This window comes from Papilio machaon, chromosome 16 (genome assembly GCF_912999745.1).
Source record: "Papilio machaon chromosome 16, ilPapMach1.1, whole genome shotgun sequence".
NCBI classification, from domain to species: domain Eukaryota; kingdom Metazoa; phylum Arthropoda; class Insecta; order Lepidoptera; family Papilionidae; genus Papilio; species Papilio machaon.
Window position 1 is genome coordinate 6,643,330 of NC_060001.1, and position 20,195 is coordinate 6,663,524.

The 20,195-nt window shown below is 34.9% G+C and overlaps 1 protein-coding gene across 1 annotated transcript in view; it reads right to left on the reverse strand.

The window, feature by feature from the left end:
- LOC106716800 (sodium/potassium/calcium exchanger Nckx30C) overlaps window positions 1-20,195 on the reverse strand; it is a 64,797-nt gene that overhangs the window by 17,213 nt on the left and 27,389 nt on the right. The window contains exon 3 of the mRNA XM_014510413.2: window positions 2,110-2,272. Within this exon, the coding sequence (XP_014365899.1) occupies window positions 2,110-2,272 (163 nt within the window). The remainder of the gene's footprint in view (window positions 1-2,109; window positions 2,273-20,195) is intronic.

The following is a 20,195-nucleotide window of genomic DNA, read 5'->3' on the forward strand; positions in this document are numbered from 1 at the left end:
ATTGAGTTTATTTAGTGCCACTTTTTACGTACAACTTAAGTATACAAAACTATTTGTTGAAGCTAATTAAAAAAAACATTCTCTTCTTTTAAAATATCTTCTTTGCTGGTTTCTTTGTAGATGAAGTTTTTGCAGCCGCAAGTTTTTAGTAATAAAAAGTACGCTATTAATTGAAAAATTTAGTACTTTAAATTACTAATACCTGAGACTACTAAGATGTCTTCTTTTTGCTTCTTTCTTTTTATTTTCTATGTAGTTTCAATAATATAAACAACTAGCCGATTATGCCCACATGCATCAGCTACCTTCCCGTCATAGTCTTGTCAAAATCAGAACAGCCGTTCTGAAGTTACTCGGAATAAATGTGGCCTTGCGGACTGATATACAAACAAAAATCAGCTCACTATACGTCCCCACCGTTGGCTCGGAGCCTCCTCAAGTTAGGGGTGACTAGGCCATAGTCAACCATGCTGACACAGTCCGGTTTGGTGTACTTCACACATATCTTTGAATTTCTTCTCAGATATTGTGCAGGTTGCATCTTTTCCTTCATCGTAAGAGCGTCGGATAAATGTACATATGTAAATAGAAAAACACATTGGTACATGGCGGGATTCGAACCCAGGACCTGCAGATTGCAAGTGCCACTGACGCTCTATCCGAGTTTTATTAATATCTATACATAATACATTAGATTAAATCCATCCATTTGAAAGTACTGTTTACACTTAAAACTTACATTTAATTTCTGTTTATATTATAATTTTACCGGAAACATAAGAAATAAACTAATTTATAAAGTTGCGTACAAAATAACTTACTGTAGTGACATAACACGAATATATTACACTAAAAAGCTTGTTAACATTTGCGTCACATACCAAAATTAAAGTCCAAAGCTTAGTTACCTCGGGGGAGGAATTTCTAATTTGTGCTGTAACACTGAAAACAAGCGATTGTGCAAATGCAGACTGACAATGCAAAGTTGAAATACCTCCACACGTACCACCTAGTCCCGTCAACTGGGACAGTGTTATATACAGTGCCATAGATCTTATATACTACATAGAACTTATATATTATGTATTTTTATACAAAATATATAATATAATATACAAATATATATACGATGTATAACTGTGAAGTAACCTCTTGTTATACGAATAAATTTTAAGCAAAATATATTGTAAGTTTGTACTTTAGTAGTTAAATTTCTGTGACTATTAGTAATAATTAGTACAAAAATTTAGTCTTAAGTGAACAAGCTTCGGTGTAGAAAACAGAATTGAAAAAAACGAATAAATAGACGAGGGACAAAAAGCGAATTTCTTTGCTTTAATCTAGAAAACTCTACAGCAATATCTAAAGAAAGAGTTTAAAATTAAAAGAACTAATTGAGATGTCATAAATTTGTGAAATTATAGTTAACATTTCCCAGAAAAGTTTATTAATTCCCCATGATAAATATTTAAAATTTACACGCTTGTAATGTGTTTGCTTGTTTGTGTATTTTAAGAAATTAAGTTTCAAATTGAAACAAACGCGTTCATTAATTTTAAATGTAAAGCAAACATTTCGTTATGATGTTCTTGCAAACATTCAACAATGTTTACTCGTACAGAAGTACCGCAACTTAAAACAGGTGATTTAAATAATATAAAAGATCTTTTCTCTTGTCTCGAATAAGACATGCGACAAAATATGCTTGAAGAGGGGATATACATTTTCTTAAATTACTCTCTTGGCTCGCTTGTTTCTTTTAAAAGGCGAAGTGACCTACTTCAGACATTTGCAGCCTTACAGCGCTGTCGAGCGCTGCGCTCGCGATTGCGTAAATACCAAAAGGAACAAAAGACGGCCGGGATTAGTAGATCCGTCTCGTAAGAACCTCGCTCGACTGACAATAGCTTACAAATATATTTACAACTTTGAATCCAGTCATTACTTAATTATTTGTTTTTATTTTAAGAAAAATTTGGTAAACTATTTTAAAGTAATATATAAATACACAAAATGGCCGTCGTAATCGTCGACGTTTTTAATGACTGGCTTCAAAATGTGCAAGAACTTAAGCATAGAATAGTAAGTGTAAAGCGAAGCGGTGCGTACCTAACTCACCATCGTGCATCGGGTCGATTGTATGTATCATAAGCTGTAGCAGGCCGTGCCGGAACTTGGCAGTGGGCGGCGGCGCTCGGCTCGGGCCCGCAGCCGGTGCCGTCGCTGTGTTCGTGCCCACTGACGTCTCGCTTGACGTCGTCGCGTTGCCGTGCTGCAAGCAAAATTATTGTTGTTGAAAGCTATTACGTATTTAACAATAGTAATTTTACATGTCTCCCAAAAGATGAACCGATTACCTAGTAAGAATGTGCGGCCCTAAGGACCTTAGATGCCTTAAAGATCGATGGGACGAGGGGAACGATGGGATCAGGACTCACCAATCTTGTAAACAGCTATCTTTCAGCAGGGGATCGTTAAGGATTAAAAAGAGGAATAATCGTAGACCAGTTATGACTTAAATCCTGGGTTAGTCCCCCAATTCTACAAACATTTTCACATATATTATGGACGATGAATGCTTTAACCAGTAAATACTTATCGTTAGTTTCTAAGACCACAATCTATGTACAAAACATATCGTCGTCCCTGTCATCATCTTTGACAAATCAAAGATAACAATATGTTTTTAACGGAGTTTTGCGGTCTCAGAAACCTGCGGTTAACGAAGAATAAAACAAAATTAATTTTCAATAGGGAAAAGCTTTAGCGATAACCACACAATTTAATATTACCGTTCCGTTTGGACATTGAGCCGCGCATTTGTATTAACAAAGTTAAACATCTGTTCTGAAGTTTTGTAACTGAAGCTTTGTTGAAAATGACGTGACGATAAAGTTCCGTATTGACTTAGTATTTGTATTGCCGTTGATATTTATTAAAATTTAAGTATGGTAAGTATTTATGGAGGAATTACAAGCCGTTGTTTGCCATTAACTAAAAGCTATAGTTATAAAGAGAAAAGATTTGTTTGATTGTTTGTTTGCTTTAAATGGACTTCAAAACTGCTGAACCGATTTGATAAATTCTTTCACTGTTTAGAAGCTATAATTAACACCGGATTTCGTTGAAATATGGCACAGATTAAGAACATTGTCTGGAAGAAAACATAGGTTACTTACAATGTTTCTTTTCAAATTCCGCACGGATGGAGTCGCGGGGAAAAGCTAGTATATTATATATTTTAACTTTACGCTGTATAAAATGAAGATAACATTTTAAAATGTCAGTAAATATGAATTTATTAAAGCGTATAACCAGGAATGATATACAAAAGTTTAACGTGAAAGCGATACGATCAAACTGTCGTGTTAATTAATGCGAGGTCGCTGGGACGCCGCTGGACGCCGGGGAATATTAAGCAATCGTTTTCACTATCACACCGCAAATGAAATGACAGTTATGTTTAATGTATTTTATGCAAAGAAATGTTGTTTTTAACACACCGTTATGTTATCTGGTAGCCTTGCTATCATTTTATATTAAAACTAGCTATTGCCAGTGATTTCGGACACAGGGAATTTGAAAAAAAAAAATAATAAATGGCCTATGTGTTCTTTCAGGCTATGTTCTACATCTATGCCAAATTTCATCAAGATCCGTTGAGCCGTTCCGGAGATACCTTCAAACAAACATTCTTCCATCTAAACTTTCTCATCAATATATATAAAAGAAAGTCGTGTTAGTTACACTATTTATAACTCAAGAACGGCTGAATCGATTTGACTGAAAATTGGTGGACAGGTAGCTTGGAACCAGGAAACGGAAATAGGATAATTTTTACCCCGTTTTCTATTATTTATTCCGCGCGGACGGAGTCGCGGGTAAAAGGTAGTTAAAGAATATAACGCATACGAGTATAACCAACGATTATGTAGTGTAAATATAAAATGCTATGGTGTATTTTCCGTGTAGTAACAATGTTCTTCTACATCCATTGTTGACCTCAAACTCAAGGCACACGGTCTATCAGGCGGATCTATCAACGATGGCTGAAGGAGCTGACGGTTAGATGAGGAACTGCTTTTCTTATTGAAGTGCCGCTGGTGAACAGGACACGAAGATTTTAAGATAGATAGATAATTTAAGATAATGTTTTTTCTTACGTTTTAACATTTTTAAAAATAAGTAGAAATTTAATTTTAACATCGAACTATTTAATATTTAATTTAAACTTAGGCTGACAATTTGCTTTATGGATTAAAACAAAAATTTTATATATTATTTTTAAATCGAATTAAAAACCAGCCAGCTTTACTAGTGAGTATTAAAAACTTCTACATATGTCGTATATTTTTTATCTATGGAGCTACATTTCCCCATAGAAAGCCGGGATATATATGTCAATTTTTTTCATAGTATAATGCTTCATTCACAAAAAGACTAAAGAAAGTATGGATGGATTGCATTAAAGGGGATATTCGTAAGAAGGGAGTGACAGATATAACGGCTGATTGAGATATACGGAACAGTAGTTATTACTGTAACGAACCTCCGTAGAGACAAGGGCAAGTTGATGATGATAGTATAAGGTGACAAAGGAGCAAGCAGCAACTGGAATTCGCCGACCAATAAGCATCCGCATTTGGAGATGTGTTGCCATCTTTAATCAACAATTTCGGGGACTCACAGAAAGAGAATATTTCCCCTACCTATGAATCCTTTCCGCCACTAAATCCTTGAATAAAAAAGTTGGTATGGGAAAGAGGACAAAAATAAGGCCACCAGAATTTAAAATCATCAATCGAAACGCGGAATTACATCCGCTTTACGTCTGTATGTTATCGTGAAATTGCACCGGACGTGGCCATTCGTGCGAAAGATGTTATTACGAATTCTACAGCTGTTTACACTTTAAACGATTTAAATAAAAATACGTAATATTGGAATGACCCATGTGGCTATCAGAATGTGCAGAGCGTAGCAAAAGTTTCGATGTTTCTGTTTGTGAATTGTTAATGGATATCGCTAAACTGTTTGCAGGAAGAGAAACTTGCAGTTTAAATTTAAATACAAATTCTCGTTTCGGTTGTTCAATTTAAAACGTAAAACGTTTCCTTATTTATGTGCAACGTCATATATCTTAACTAATGGAGTATTTCGTAAATTGAGATGTAAGGAGATTCATTGCGCTTTGTAAATCCGGTTACTTTCATTCTAAATTATGTCATACGCGTTTTTAATTGAGGTCTATTATTATTATTTAATATTATTTTAACTGCCTATTTAATTTAAATTAACTCTGATTTGTACTTTAATTTTGTTTGTTAATTTGCTTTTATTCCATAGCCTTTGGCCGATGGGGCCGCAAACTAATGGAATGGCGGCCACGTACAGGTCAACGCAGCGTGGGCAGGCCTCCCGCAAGATGGATCGATGACTGATCAAGGTTGCGGGAGTATCCTGGATGCGGGTTGCACAGGACCGATCATCGTGGCGATATTTGGGCGAGGCCTATGCCCAGCAGTGGGCGTTACGAGGCTGAATGGATGGACGGATGGACATAGTCTTTTGTTTTATTATTTGATTGTTTATGCACCGATATTTTAATGTTGTGTTTATTTGTAAGTGACATTAGATGTTGTCTGAAATATGTAGTAATAGTGTTAAAAAATGATGTGAGAACACATGTTCTTTTGTTGATGAACCAAATAAATAAATAAATAAAATTAAGTGCACAGTTTTAACTGAAAAGACGGACTGTTGAGGATTTAAATGTGTAGGCAAAACTGAGAATTGAGAGTCTAGACAATGTAATATTCTATTATCTCTATCGCTAATAGAATCAACAAAATGTGTGTCAAAATGTATAGAAAAAATACGTGTCATACACGTGACATATCGAAAGTTATTGACACTGATTGTCACTTTCATAAACATTTCACTTAATTAATTAAGAAACGGCTTAACTCATGTTTTGATCGTCCGGTGGCGGCACCGACTTCAGGGCGAGTGATCCGAGGACTTCGCGGTCGCGTCGCGTCTCGCACTCCGAAGATGGACCCCCGATGTGTCCGAAACTAGTCGGTGCCGTCACCGGACGATCAAAACATGAGTTAAGCCGTTTCTTAATTAATTAATTATGATGTCTCACGAAAGTTTAAACAACATTTCACTTTTCGATTACCGACTTCGCTTTTCGAATGTTACTTTGTCCAGCCCCCCACTACAGTTTTGAACTGTCAGATACAATTTTAGTACACGTTCTTTTTAGTTACAGTCCGACTGTTAAGTTAAAACTAGAGGTGTGTAACCGAAAGAAATAATTATAATATTTGTACAGGGAAAAAGAAATAAAAGTATGAAGGGGGAAAAACTCAACGTTTTTATGAACAAAAAGTTATTGCAACTGACAGTATTGTCTGAAGGAACTCATGCAAACAAAATATCATGTAATTGGTTATTGACCCATCAACAATTTGATTCACGAAATGGAAAATGAAAATTTTATCCCTGGTTAGTTTAAACAGAATTTCTACCATCTTTGTCATCATCATCATCAACCTGCCCTTATTTCTATGGAGGGTCGGCACAGTATGTACTACTCCTCCATACATGTCTATCAGCTGTCATATCTGAATTTACCCCTTCTTACGCATATCCTCTTTCACACAATCCATCCATACTTTCTTTGGTCTTCGTCTACTTTTATAGCTATCCACATTCTACCATTTTTTTATTTATTTATATTATACACAACACAATCAAAGTTAGTAAAATAAAATACATCCTTTCTTTTCTATACCTTTTATAAGTATCTTATTAATATAATATTATAAATGCGAATGTTTGTATGTATGGATGGATGGATGTTTGTTAGAATTAGAAGTTATGTCCAGAAAAGCTACATGGATCTGTATGATATTTGGATAGATGTAGAACATAGTCTGGAAGAAAATATTGGCTACTAATTATTTTTTAATCCCTCGCGGACGGAGTCGCGGAATACAACTAGTTATTCCATAATAGAAGAACATACCTACTATATATATATTTTAGTACAAAGTTTGGAACATATAAGTTGTAAATTGTACTTAAATACTTTTAAGCACAGTTTGTTGCGTTAAGTTCATACTAAAACCCCCCTCGACGCGGAAACTTGGGGGGGGGAGAGCATAGCGCTTAACTAATTACGTCAACGGTAAAAGTTTAAACGCAATTTGGTGTTTGCGAACAGTTGACAGTTAAGCAATCGCAAGTTAACGTTAGGTAAATTAATATTTAAAGTTACGAATGTAAGATGTACATTTTTTATTCACATTTTATTATATTTGAAATATATAAAAAAAACATTGTAGTTCCAAAAGTACATTACGCTGGTTTAGAAAAATGCAAATAAAAAATAAAAAATGCACATAGTAAATGTTGTATATTGATTTAATTTTACAATTTAATGTTAAATTTATTACTGAAAAAAAAAATTATTACTAAAATAAAGAGGAAATGTAAAAAAGTAAATATAAAAATAAAAAAGTACTGCAAAATTTAATTTCAATAATTAATTGTGTATTTATTACTTTTAATTTTAAATCTTAAATTAAATACGTCTTATTTATTTATACTTATGTTACAAAAACAAATTATTAAAAGTACATTACTCTTATAACGTTATTGGCAATAACCTACAAAACGTAACCAGGTCAACGACATTAATTTTACTTTTACGCGTTTTTTATTATAACAACATTTTTATTACCAAACATAAATGTGAGCAATAACTGAGCATTATGAATTATGGCGAAGTAACAGCTGATGACATATATCTTTGATTGATATTTGATGTAAAAATTCACCAGTGGATGGTTACCACGTAAACAATTGTAAGTAACTTTAAACATATTGAAAATGAAAACAATACGCCTCAAATTAATTACGTTGCAAAAACAACCATAGACAAATCGGATTTATAAGTAACTAGCTTTTACCCGCGACTCCGTCCGCGCGGAATAAAAAATAGAAAATGGGGTAAAAATTATCCTATGTCCGTATCCTGGTTCTAAGCTACCTGCCCACCAATTTTCAGTCAAATCGATTCAGCCGTTCTTGAGTTATAAATAATGTAACCAACACGACTTTCTTTTATATATATAGATGAGTAGGTAGTATTTAGTGAATTAATTAAAAAAAAGTTGTGTAAATTGCTAAATTTTTGTGTTACGATTATTTACGTTGGAGCCAACGTTGATATGTGACTGTTATAGCTATTAAATACTAGCTGTCGCCCGCGACTACATTCGCGCGGAATTAAAACAAAACTTAATAAGTAACCTATGTTTTCTTCCAGACTGTGATCTACATCTATGCCAAGTTTCATCAAGATCCGTTGAGTCGATCCGGAGATACCTTCAAACAAACATCCATCGAAACATTCGCATTTATAATATTAGTGAGATATAATTTTTGTCTAAAGTATTATTTAATATTGTGAGCACCTAATTTTATGATTACTAACGTGGGTTTTTCCTTAAGGTTTTTCCGTTAGGTCCGCAAGTTTCTAAAGGCGATACGATCCTTATCAAAATACCATTATCCAAAACTGTAGTTTTTCGACGTTAACTTTCGTATTCGATTCATATCAAATAATTGTTGCGTGCAATTCCTAAATTCAAACAAGCTGATTTATTTGGCTTGTCAGGTAAGCGTTAAAAAATCACTTGTAGTTCAAATGTTTTTTTTTTAATGAAATGATAAAATTATAAAAGGAAAACAAAGAACTCTACTGGCTGTCGGACAGTTTTGCACAAAACTGACATCTCAGTCATCAAAAAAAATAAAATTAAAGAACATTCTTTTTACGAAAATTTTGTACTAACTATGTGATGTAAACGAAATGGTTTAAAAGTACATACAACGTAGTTTCAAATACATTGTCGCTTTTGTTTGCGAACGAAGTATTCCTTTATTTAGGGCACGTAATGGTTGTTGTAGGACGGACAATTTACTAAATGTTCGTACAATGTTACGAACATTAACGTAGACCTGAGTAACGACTGTTATCAACTATTTCTTCGTCCTTTCTCCCTTTGAAATAGATAAATGAGTTTCCTGAAATAAAAAAATGCTAGACAAAATATTACGACTAAATTCTAGCAGCCTTAATACTTGCATTAAAATATATTATCTTTATTATTTCAAATATAATGTGCACTCATAGTAAATCATCAAGATAAAAAATTAGATCTTTGGTAAGCTTTTAACGGTATACGAATCTTTATTCTTTTGTTTTAATTTTTAAAGGTCTATAACGTTCATTCGTTTTTTTTTGTCTAGTGGACCTAGCAAGAAAATTTACGACAAGCGCCTTCGTGTTATGACGATACGAATTCGCTTGTCTAATTTTGTTTAATTCGCTTGTCTAATTGGCGTCTATTGTGTTAAAATTAGCATGAGATTTTTGGTATACTTTACACCCGATAGGGGCGATAAAAAAATTCTAATACAAATTTTGTCTACAACGATACAATGGCGTTTGTCACAATATTCATGATAGGCACACATGTCGATATCGTATGCGTTGTTCATTTTTAGCCGACTTCAAAAAGAAGGAGGTTATCAATTCGACTGTATTTTTTTTATGTGTGTTACCGCGAAACTCCGCCCCTGGTGGTCAGATTTTGATAAAAAATATTTTAATCGAAAGGAAGTGCTTGCAGATGGGTCCCATTTTTTTTTAATAACTAGAAGACTAGTAGATTTTGAATTTAGCTTCAAAATTTGTTGCGAAAATTAGGGACAATTTTGCTTTCAGCGCTTATTTTTAATAAATACATTCGGACTTTTGCTTGTTTTGATGACCATAAACTAGGGAGAATACGTCCGTTGCTATAATTCTAACATTTTGCAAAATGTCTGTATAAAGCGTGACATTTATTCTTGTCTGAACACGTTTATCATCGGGGTATCTGTTAATGACATTTTAGATTGCGTGATTATGCCGATTATTATAAGTACGGGGCACCCTCATTCTATTTAAATATAGATTGAGTTAAACTGATTAACTTGCGGTCAACAGTTTGAGGTGAAATTACGTATACACCATGTAATTAGTATTAACTTTAATTACATTTTAAAATTATGATACAATTTAACATTAAATCGGATCAAAAGCGCTACTACGTAATCAATGCTCTTTGTCGGATTATGAAAACAAAATTAAATCATTTATCCGACAATGATAATTTTATAGTCAATTAAATTGCTACAAATAGCATTTAAATTAACCGCTAATTAACAGTTACTTTTGTACAATTACAAAATAGCGTTAAATGCAATAACTGTGATAAAATATAACAACGTTAAATCGCTCACGGCTGAATCATTGCGAGCTTGTGTTAACCGCACTCGGTAACGAATTAAAAAAATAATTTAGCATAAATGTGTGATGCAATTTCATATTCCTTTCATTGTAATAAGGTTAATTTTTCTATGCAATAGAATACTTTTAAAATTAAATGCGGACTATAGATTCATATCATTTTCTTTTTAAATTGTACACCAGGACTATGGTTACTACTTCTTTTAAGTAAGTCAATCAACACTTGGTCGATACGATATATTTTTGTTTAATCTTACTAATATTATAAACTAGCTTTTACCCGCGACTCCGTCCGTGCGGAATAAAAAAAAATGCACACAAGATAAAAAAGTTCCTATGTCCGTCTCCTAGTTCTAACCTTCCCATCAATTTTCAGCTAAATCAGTTCGACCGATCTTAAGTTATAAATAGTGTAACTAACACGACTTTCTTTTATATATATCTAAGCATCTTATCTATATATATATATATATATATATATATATATATATATATATATATATATATAGATAGATAAGATGCTTAGATGGATGATAAATGTTTAGATGGATGGATGGATGTTTGTTACAAAGTATCTCCAGAACGGTTCGTTGATGAAGAACATGGATTGAAAGAACACATAGGCAACTAATAAGATTATTTTTTTCATTCCACACGCACAGAGTCGCGGGCGACAGCTAGTAATATTATATACGAAGGCTGTTATTAAATAACAAATCCTTAAAAAATATCAATATCTTAAGACATTTTTTGTCGATGTGACTGAACGAAGATTGATTATACCGTCGTGGTTTTATGCTGCGAACTTTTTTCTCCATTCTACCGAAAAATTTCGCTATGGATTTTATTAACGTCTATAGATTATCATCATGGTGTTTTTATATTAATTTAATTCAATCTTTGTCTAAGATCTTGTTATTTAATAAAGACTATTCTACAGTTTTTAAGGAATCCTGCACATATTAAGTCAACCAACTCAGTTGAAAGTTCTGTGAAAATCAGCAACAAAAGAAATCAAATACAAATCCCTTAGAAACTTACATACAGAATATATAAGAAAACTCATACGTTGAAAGAATTTGCAAGCTGTGCACAATGCGTATAAGTTATTTGCCACGAGACTTTGAATCTTAAAGATACCGGAATGTTTACTAAAAGAGAACAGATTCTATTGACGAGGCTCTAAGACTTTACACAAAAGAACTTCTAACATTAAACAGCTATGGGATTGAAACTTGAATATTCAGGGATTGCGTCAATACACGAACACCATTGAGAGTAGATCAAAGTTGCATTTTAACAATACATGACCCAATAACATATGACATTAAAATATTATATAATAGCTTTTGCCCACGACTCCGTCTGTACAGAATAAAAAAAACGTAATTTCTTTAGCCCTTACTCGATAAAAAAAAATTTAATGTCGAACTTTAAAAGTTAACTTTGAAAGCCTATATTTTCTTCCAAATTATGTTCTAAATCTGTATCAAATTTCACCGAGATCCATTGAGTCGTTCTAGAGATACGCAATAAAAAACATCCATCCATTCAAACTTTAGCAATTAAAATATTAGTGAGAAGAAAAGCAAAAACCCGGTCGATTTGTAAGGTTCTTTACAAAGACTTGTTTGATTGATTTTTATTTAAGTTTTTGTAGTAGTTTATTTGCATTTAAACTCATATATTTATTATCCATCTATGATATATTGTTGCACATTAAGTGCTTATAAAATTTAAATGAACTGGAATTTATGATAGACACAATAGCGGCGTGAATGTAGGTTATACAACAAAATGAACTCGGCGAGCCAATAATTATTTGGATGCGCGCAATCTCTGGCAATCTGATGCGAGCGGACACACTCAAATGGTTTTCTGGTAATTTTATGCGTTTTCGAATGAAGCTAGATTTCAATGAAATTATAACATATCTTACTAATATTATAAATGCGAATGTTTAGATGAATGGATGTTTGTTTGAAAGTATCTCTGGAACAGCTCAACGGATCTCGATGAAATTTGGCACAATTGTAGAACATAGTCTTCTAGAAGAACACATGCTACTTATTAAGTTTTTTTTAATTCCGCGCGGATCGAGACGCGGGCGACAGCTACTTAGTATATGAAAATTATTTTATATATAGTTACTCGTTAAAATACTTATATTAATTAATAATTGAATTTAATAATTTTTTCTCAATTTAAAACAATAATTTCGCGTGAAATTAATTCTATTTTTACTTTTATTTCTACTCAACAATAGATGGCGTTCTAACTAGTTTTTTGTACGGATAAAAATCTTATTTAAAAATTGATGTTTCTGAAGAAAAAATTGGTTATTGTGAGAAAACTATAATAGATAGATATATGCTATCCTGGACTTTTATTTAGCACATTTAAAGGGCTACAATTCTTCCATACATCATTTTATGTAGGTCTTATAGTTTAGACTACGTGAGCGCTGAAAGCAATAATGTCAAACAAATTTTGAAACTAAATTCATTCTAGTTATTTAAAAAAAAATCACTTCCTTTCGATTAAAATAATTTTTATCAAAATCGGAGCTCGAGGGGCGGAGTTTTGCGGTAACATAGATAAAAAAATACAGTCCAATTGATAACCTCCTTTTTTAGAAGTCGGCTAAAAAACGTAGTTTACCATCAAAATTAAAGCTGCTTTTGAAAAACTTGCGTTCAAAAATTTCAAAATAGCGGGCTTTATTTATATTACTAAAAATCCAGTAAAATATGTATATTCATGAAAATATAAGTTTTGAAAGATTATATGTTTCATGTTAGTAGAAAATTAAAAAGTAGGCAAATAGTCGTATAGAAATTGGTCAGTGAACTTGTATTGTGGTCAGCGTTCTCGTCAGCGCTGACCGGAAGGCTTTTGAAGTATGTTTAAATAAGAACGTACTCTCATAAATGTTTTTTATTTATATATATAGCTATAACAGAAAATCATGAGTAAAAACGCTTTGAGAGTTTACAATATGTCAAATTTATTTAGACATTTTTAAATATGTAGAAAAATAACTAAAATTATAAAATAAATATCATCAGTTATATTAAAATAAATAGGTATTAGTAATTAATAATTCAACGTAATTTATCTTTCTTATTTATTTGTTCGCAATAACTAAGAGATCGTTACATTTTAAGAAAACTAACCTGTATTACAAATACAAAACATCAAACTTTGAATCTCTGCTTTCTCAGACATATCAAATATTCTTATACAAAACTTATTTTATAAAAAGGTTACTTACGTTGGAAAACTTTAGACATATTTTTGAACGCGTAGTGTGTTACATTTTATTAATTATAACACACTTTGAAATATTGAACAAACAATTCAAAGTATTATATTTTAAGTAACTTTATAATGCAATAAAATGTTTAAATATATACCAGAGTAACATCGTAACGTATTTAAAAAACTTTAAGCTTATTACGAATATTTTATGAAATAAAACTTTTAATAACTACATTAAAGTTACAAGCTTTTTGCCACAGTCATTAAAGGTACATTTCTCAAATTAAATCTCCACTGAGGGTACTTTAGCGACAGTTAGATAACACTAAGTTTTCAATGGTTTAAGTTGAAGGACTGAATATGCAATCTTTAGTAAAAAAAATGTAGTTATGTTTACATCCAATAAGTGCTAACATTTTTTTAAATTAACCCTACGTGTTAAGGAAAAACTATTCTTCATAACTCAATCGTCTCTTGTTTTTAATTAGAAAAAAATACAAATGAATATAGATGTTCCATTTTATAACATCTTCAAAAATCAACTTAGAAATAATGGATTTCCTGTTCACGCATGCCATTGTGCTCGCATGCGAGAACCGTTTTCATCAGCCATTGAAAGCATTGGGTGATAGACCTTTATTACCGTCTTTTACTTACCACGCATTATACTCTGACCACACAGAAGACAGGCGTGAAGTGGAAACAATTCCGCGGTTCGTCTGATGTGTGTGGTACCGGAGGCCTAATTTTAGTTCTCTTTCGGGAAGTGGATTTGGCGCTTAGGAAGGAGAAATATCCTCTTTCCGTGCGTCCCCTTCTCCGTTAATTAAAGGTAGGCAACGCATCTGCATTCGCGGATCTCTATGGGCAACGGTCGCCTCGCTATTGCGGCGAATCCAGGTGGCCGTTTGCCACCTTATGATATAAAAAAAAACTCTACAAATTAGTCTCCGCACTACGCTTGCCATCAACCGATTATTTTCTTTAGTAGTTAACTTGTATGCGGAGACTTCCCGAGGTTAGTTATTGACTTATAAAATTTCGCCGTATAATATGTTTATAAACATCCGTCGTATGTATATCCAATTACAGAATCGTTTTAAAAGCAATCATTGCGATCTGCGGTACCGCGATGGCGTGTATGAATTTATAACGAGTCGTGCACTCGGCGGGAAAATACACACATCAAAAAAGTCTAAGCAACACATACTATTTCAGGTTATTAATCAATTATTTTATAATTTTTTACCAAGTAGGTAATACTTATGTTAACTTTTTTGATCTATAGGACATACTGGCTGGTTGTGAAAAAAAAATCGAGTATCATTTGTTTTTTTTTTTTCACAAATTCAAAAGCGAATGCATTTGTTCGAATTTTACAGCGTTTTCTTTGCTTATTAAAATTTAGTATTCGGTATCAATTTTAAGATTCAAACAATAATTAAAAAAAGTTTTGAACAAATTTGAATTTTGAGACATTTTTTACGTTATGGAGCGACGTCATTTGAACGCAGATGAAATGCAGAGAGCTGTAGGGATGTTGCAAGCGGGAAGAACTCAATCTCAGGTATCTCGGTATTTTGGTATCAACAGAAGCGTTATTTGCCGTCTTCATCAGCGTTAAACTAACACGGGAGATCCTGCTGAGCAGCACCCAGGTCGAGGAAGGTGTACAACAACACGGAAAGATCGATACATACAACTGACTGAAAGACGCCAGCCGATGTTAACCGCCCGAGAGATAGGTTTGAGGCTACAAAATTCAAGTAGTGTTGTTGTTAGCTTCCTAACTGTGTGAAATCGATTGCATGAGTATGGCCTACGAGCACGACGGCCAATTAGGTGCCCACCGATACGTCACGGAAATCGCGCTCGTCGAAATGAATGGTTTAGGCAATACATTATATGGACCCGGAAACAATGGGATAACATTTTATTTTGCGATGAGTCTCGATTTGGGTTCTAGCCTGATACTAGAAGGGTAAGAGTGTACCGTTGTCCTGGAAATACTGAAAGACTGTGGTGGCTTCAGGAAGTGCATCCATACAACGAGTTAACAGTTATGGTATGGGCGGGTATTATGAAGAACATACGAACAGAGCTCGTTTTTGTAAATGGTAACATGAACGCTGTAAATTACGTTGGGGATGTTCTAAGACCTTATGTCCGTCTATTCGCACAAGCGCTTGGCTTCGATTTCACCTTGATGCATGACAATGCGCATTCGCATACAGCTTTGCACACACGGGAGTACTTGGCAAGGGAAAACTTCCTGGTATTGCCTTGACCTGCACAATCCCCAGACCTCAACCCCATCGAGCATGCACGGGACATGCTCCAGAGACGTGTTTTAAATGACTTGGATGGAGTGACAACAACCCAACAACTGATGGACTTACTAAAATTTCATTGGGAGCAATTACCGTAGGATCACATTAACAGTCTCATCGATTCTATGAATAATCGGTGCTAGCAAGTTCTCCATAACAGAGGAGACCACACTTTGTCTTAATTTATGCAATTTTTGTACAACCATTTAATTTTACTTTAAGTTTAGTTGATTAGGCACCTTACTTTGTACTACGTACAAACATTCCTTACTCGTAATTATTGGTTATTAAGATTATTAAAAAGTAAATAAAAAAAATTATTGTTGTTTAATATTAAAAAAGCATTAATAAATAATAAAAGTACGAAAATACTAAGGATTTAATGCGAAAACACATTGTAAAATTGAAATTTATATGTGTTGCTTAGACTTTTTTGATGTGTATATTAAAAGAGCGGGAACACGACTGTCACAGATAAAGTGAAAGATTAATTAAAACTGGGCCCTGAATGCAATAATGAAGTCCGACTATCGGGGGAAATTCTCGAATCAATTTTTTTTTATTTCTGTTAAAGTAGGCACAACAATATTCGTCTATTTCTTGTTAAGTTTTTTACGAGTAGATGAAAAACGCGAAATGTGTGACACGGCAAATTGTTACTAAAACGGTTACTGATTAGACTTTGTAAAGAGACTAACACCGATTAGTGGCATATTAGATTGCAGTACGTATGTGGAACTGTACAATAATCTCTGTTTTTTTTCCAAAGAGATTGTAAATATGGTAATGAATTTTTGTACAGGTTCTACGGAACTTAAAATACACTGAAAGTGACAAAGATTTTTACGTGCAAATATTCATACTCTTTACAATACTGAAATGTGCAGCATTATTTAATTACGGCAATAAAATAATTATTTCATCAGAGAGGACGAAGAGAACCCTACGCTGTCACACAATGTTTTCAGTTTTATAGTACAATTTACTAATAAACTATTACTCTTTCAGACTTGAGCATTCTTCTATTCTTCTATCTATCTTAAAAATTGTATTGTATACTAAAAATATAAGATTTTTTATTTCATTTCATACTTATATTATTCCTAACGCCATCTGTTAGAAAAATATAAAACCAATAATGCATAATATCCAATATCAATAATCTATACTGAAACGAACAAAATGAAATGAACAAACCAATTACTCTGCAAATGACTATATTTAAATAAATAACAAATAATTAACAAACAGAAAGAAAAAGGGTATTCGACAGCCAAACGTCAAGAAAAAATATTAATGTGATTGTCAATAATAGAAAACTACATCGGCTATCAAAAAAGCAAAGAGGTCCGCAACATCCTCCCCCTCGTGCAGCTAAGCACAAACTGGTTATTCAAACCAAGGTCAGTCAAGGCCTTAGGTGGAGAGCCTAACCAGCTTTCGTACGGGTCGGCGTAGCATACCCCCTGCTGTTGTTACGTCCACTACCCTTATCACCTGATCTTTCCCACAGTACGTTTTCGCGACACGGCCTCGTGGCCATGTCCCACGGGGTAAGTTAGAATCAGCTATGATCACTATGTCACCCTCTTGAAGAGCTGTTGAACTGCGGTTGCCTCTTGGCTGCTCACGTGGTTGTAGTGTCGGGAGAACCTCGCGCATCCAACGTGACCAAAAATGATCCGCTAGCCTCAATGCTTTCCTCCATTCAGAACGGCTGACCAAATCGTGATCATTCAAGGCAGTAGGTAGGGTCTGCATGGACGAAGAACCGATTAAGAAATGAAATGGTGTGAGTGTTGTCGGGTCGTCAGGATCTGTAGATACATGAGTTAATGGACGTGAATTGACAATGGCTTCTGCCTCGGCTAGTAAACTGCTTAGGGTTTCTTCTTTTGGAGCTCGTTCGGTTAATGTTGCGTTCAGAGCTACTTTAACTGATCGCACCAAGCGCTCCCAACATCCTCCAAAATTAGGTGCTGCTGGTGGGGTGAACTTCCAGCGTATTCCTTGAGTGCTCATGAAATCTTCGACATTTACACCGTAGAACTCTCTGAGAATGCGATTGGCACCAACAAAGCAGGTTCCGTTGTCCGAAAAAATAGTATTTGGAGAGCCCCGTCTTGCAATGAACCTTCTAATAGCCATGATGGCAGAGTCAGTTGATAGACTATGTACCATCTCCAGGTGAAGAGCTCTGACAGTTAAACAGGTGAAAAGAGCCACATAACGTTTTTCATGCCTGCGCCCGATAGTGACGCTTATGGGGCCGAAGTAGTCCAGGCCCGTAAAAGTAAAGGGCCGTCGATGGTGAGCTAATCTTTCAGGTGGCAGATCTCCTGTTTTCGGGTTTACCGGCAAGGACTTTCTAATTCTGCAGAGTAAACACTCTTTAGCTACTGTTCTCACTGTGTTCCTCAGCCCTAACAACCAGTATTTTTGTCTTAATTCGTTCACGACTAGTTCATAATTTGCATGACCCGCTTTTCTATGATAAAACTGTACCAATAAACGTACAATTGGGTGACGACCGTCAAGAAGGATGGGAAAGCGTGTGTCAGAATCAATGCCTTCTGCGGCTTTAATTCTTCCGGCTAACCGTAGTAATTTGTCCTCTCCCAAAGCGGGTGACAGTTTTCTAAGACGACTGTTCGGAGGAATAGGCTTCGAATTCAGGACATGAAGAAATTCTATGGAAAAGCTCTCGAGCTGTGTTCGTTGCAGAATTTGCCTTTCAGCGGCCTTTATTAAATCTGCACTAAGAGGTGGTAGGGTAGTGGACGCTGAAGGATGGCGGGCACAAACAACATCGCCTTTCAATTTAGAATTTCTAAAGGAAGCCAAAATTACACCAAACTTTGCCGCAGCTTGAAGTACCCGGGCTGTGGCACGTAATAAGCGCTGCCAATTACTAAAATTGGCAAAAATAGCTGTGACAGGTGTCGGTAACTCTTCGACAAAGGAAGTTAGTCCGACCAACTCAAAACTATTGGTCTTGAGTTCATCGGTATTTGGTGAGGCATACCTCGGCTCTGTAGGCCAGTCCTCAAAGGATTTAAATAGAAAAGATGGTCCGCGAAACCATCTGTGGGACGCGTCGAGGTTAATTGATCGCGTTCTGGTAGCGTCATCAGCAACATTCAAGTCTGTTGGTACCCATCGCCAGTCTCTGACGCAAGAGTTTTCAATAATTTCGCCTAAACGATGGGCAACAAAAGGCTTAAAAGAGCGCGCGTCACTACGTAACCACTGAAGGACTGTCATAGAATCAGTCCAAAAGAAGGTATGTGTCGGTTGTTTTCTATGACTGTCCTTAATGGTGACCGCGAGACGAGAAGCTATTAAAGCGGCCTGGAGCTCTAAACGTGGGATAGAGGTAGGTTTCAAGGGTGTAACTCTTGCCTTACTAGAGATGAGAGAAAGCTCGATGCTGCCGTCTGAGTACAAAAGACGCCAATAAGCGACACATGCGTACGCGAGCTCACTTGCATCAGCAAAAACGTGTAACTCCCTTTGAGTTGGTTCAGAGTTTTTAAAGTTAGAATACCAACGTGGAATTTCCAAAGATGTTACTTTTGACAACTCCTGAAACCAATCAGACCACCTTAATGCTTCCGTGGGTTGGAACTCGGTGTCCCAGTCGACATTAGACCTCCACGTTTGTTGGAATAAAATTCGACCCTTTACAACTATTGGAGCTAATAAGCCTAACGGGTCGTACACACGCATGAGGTGACAAAGAACTTTGCGTTTTGTGAGAGGGTTCGGAAATGTTTCACCTAAGCCTGAACGGAACCCTAAATTATCTGTTGTGGGATTCCACAATACTCCTAATGCTCTAATATTATTCGCAGAGCAGCTGCCAACATTGATTTCCGATGACGGTTGAGTGGCCCTAAGATCAGCAGGAATAAATTTCAGCGCTGATGGGTCGTTGGAAATCCAGCCTCGTATTTCGAAGCAGGCATCGTTGTGTACGGTAACAATATCTGCCGCCAGTTGTGCTGCCTCTTGAACGTCATCGAGAGAGTCAATATAATCGTCCATATAATGATTGTACAAAATAGCATGAGCTGCCTTAGGAAATAAACTTTCGTGCTCACAAGCGTTTTTATTTTTAATAAATTGTGCTATAAATGGACTGCAGCACGCACCGAAAATGACGGCTGTCATCCTAAACTCCTTTATTGGTTGGTCTCTGCTTGACCTCCAGAGATACCGGAGGGCGTCCC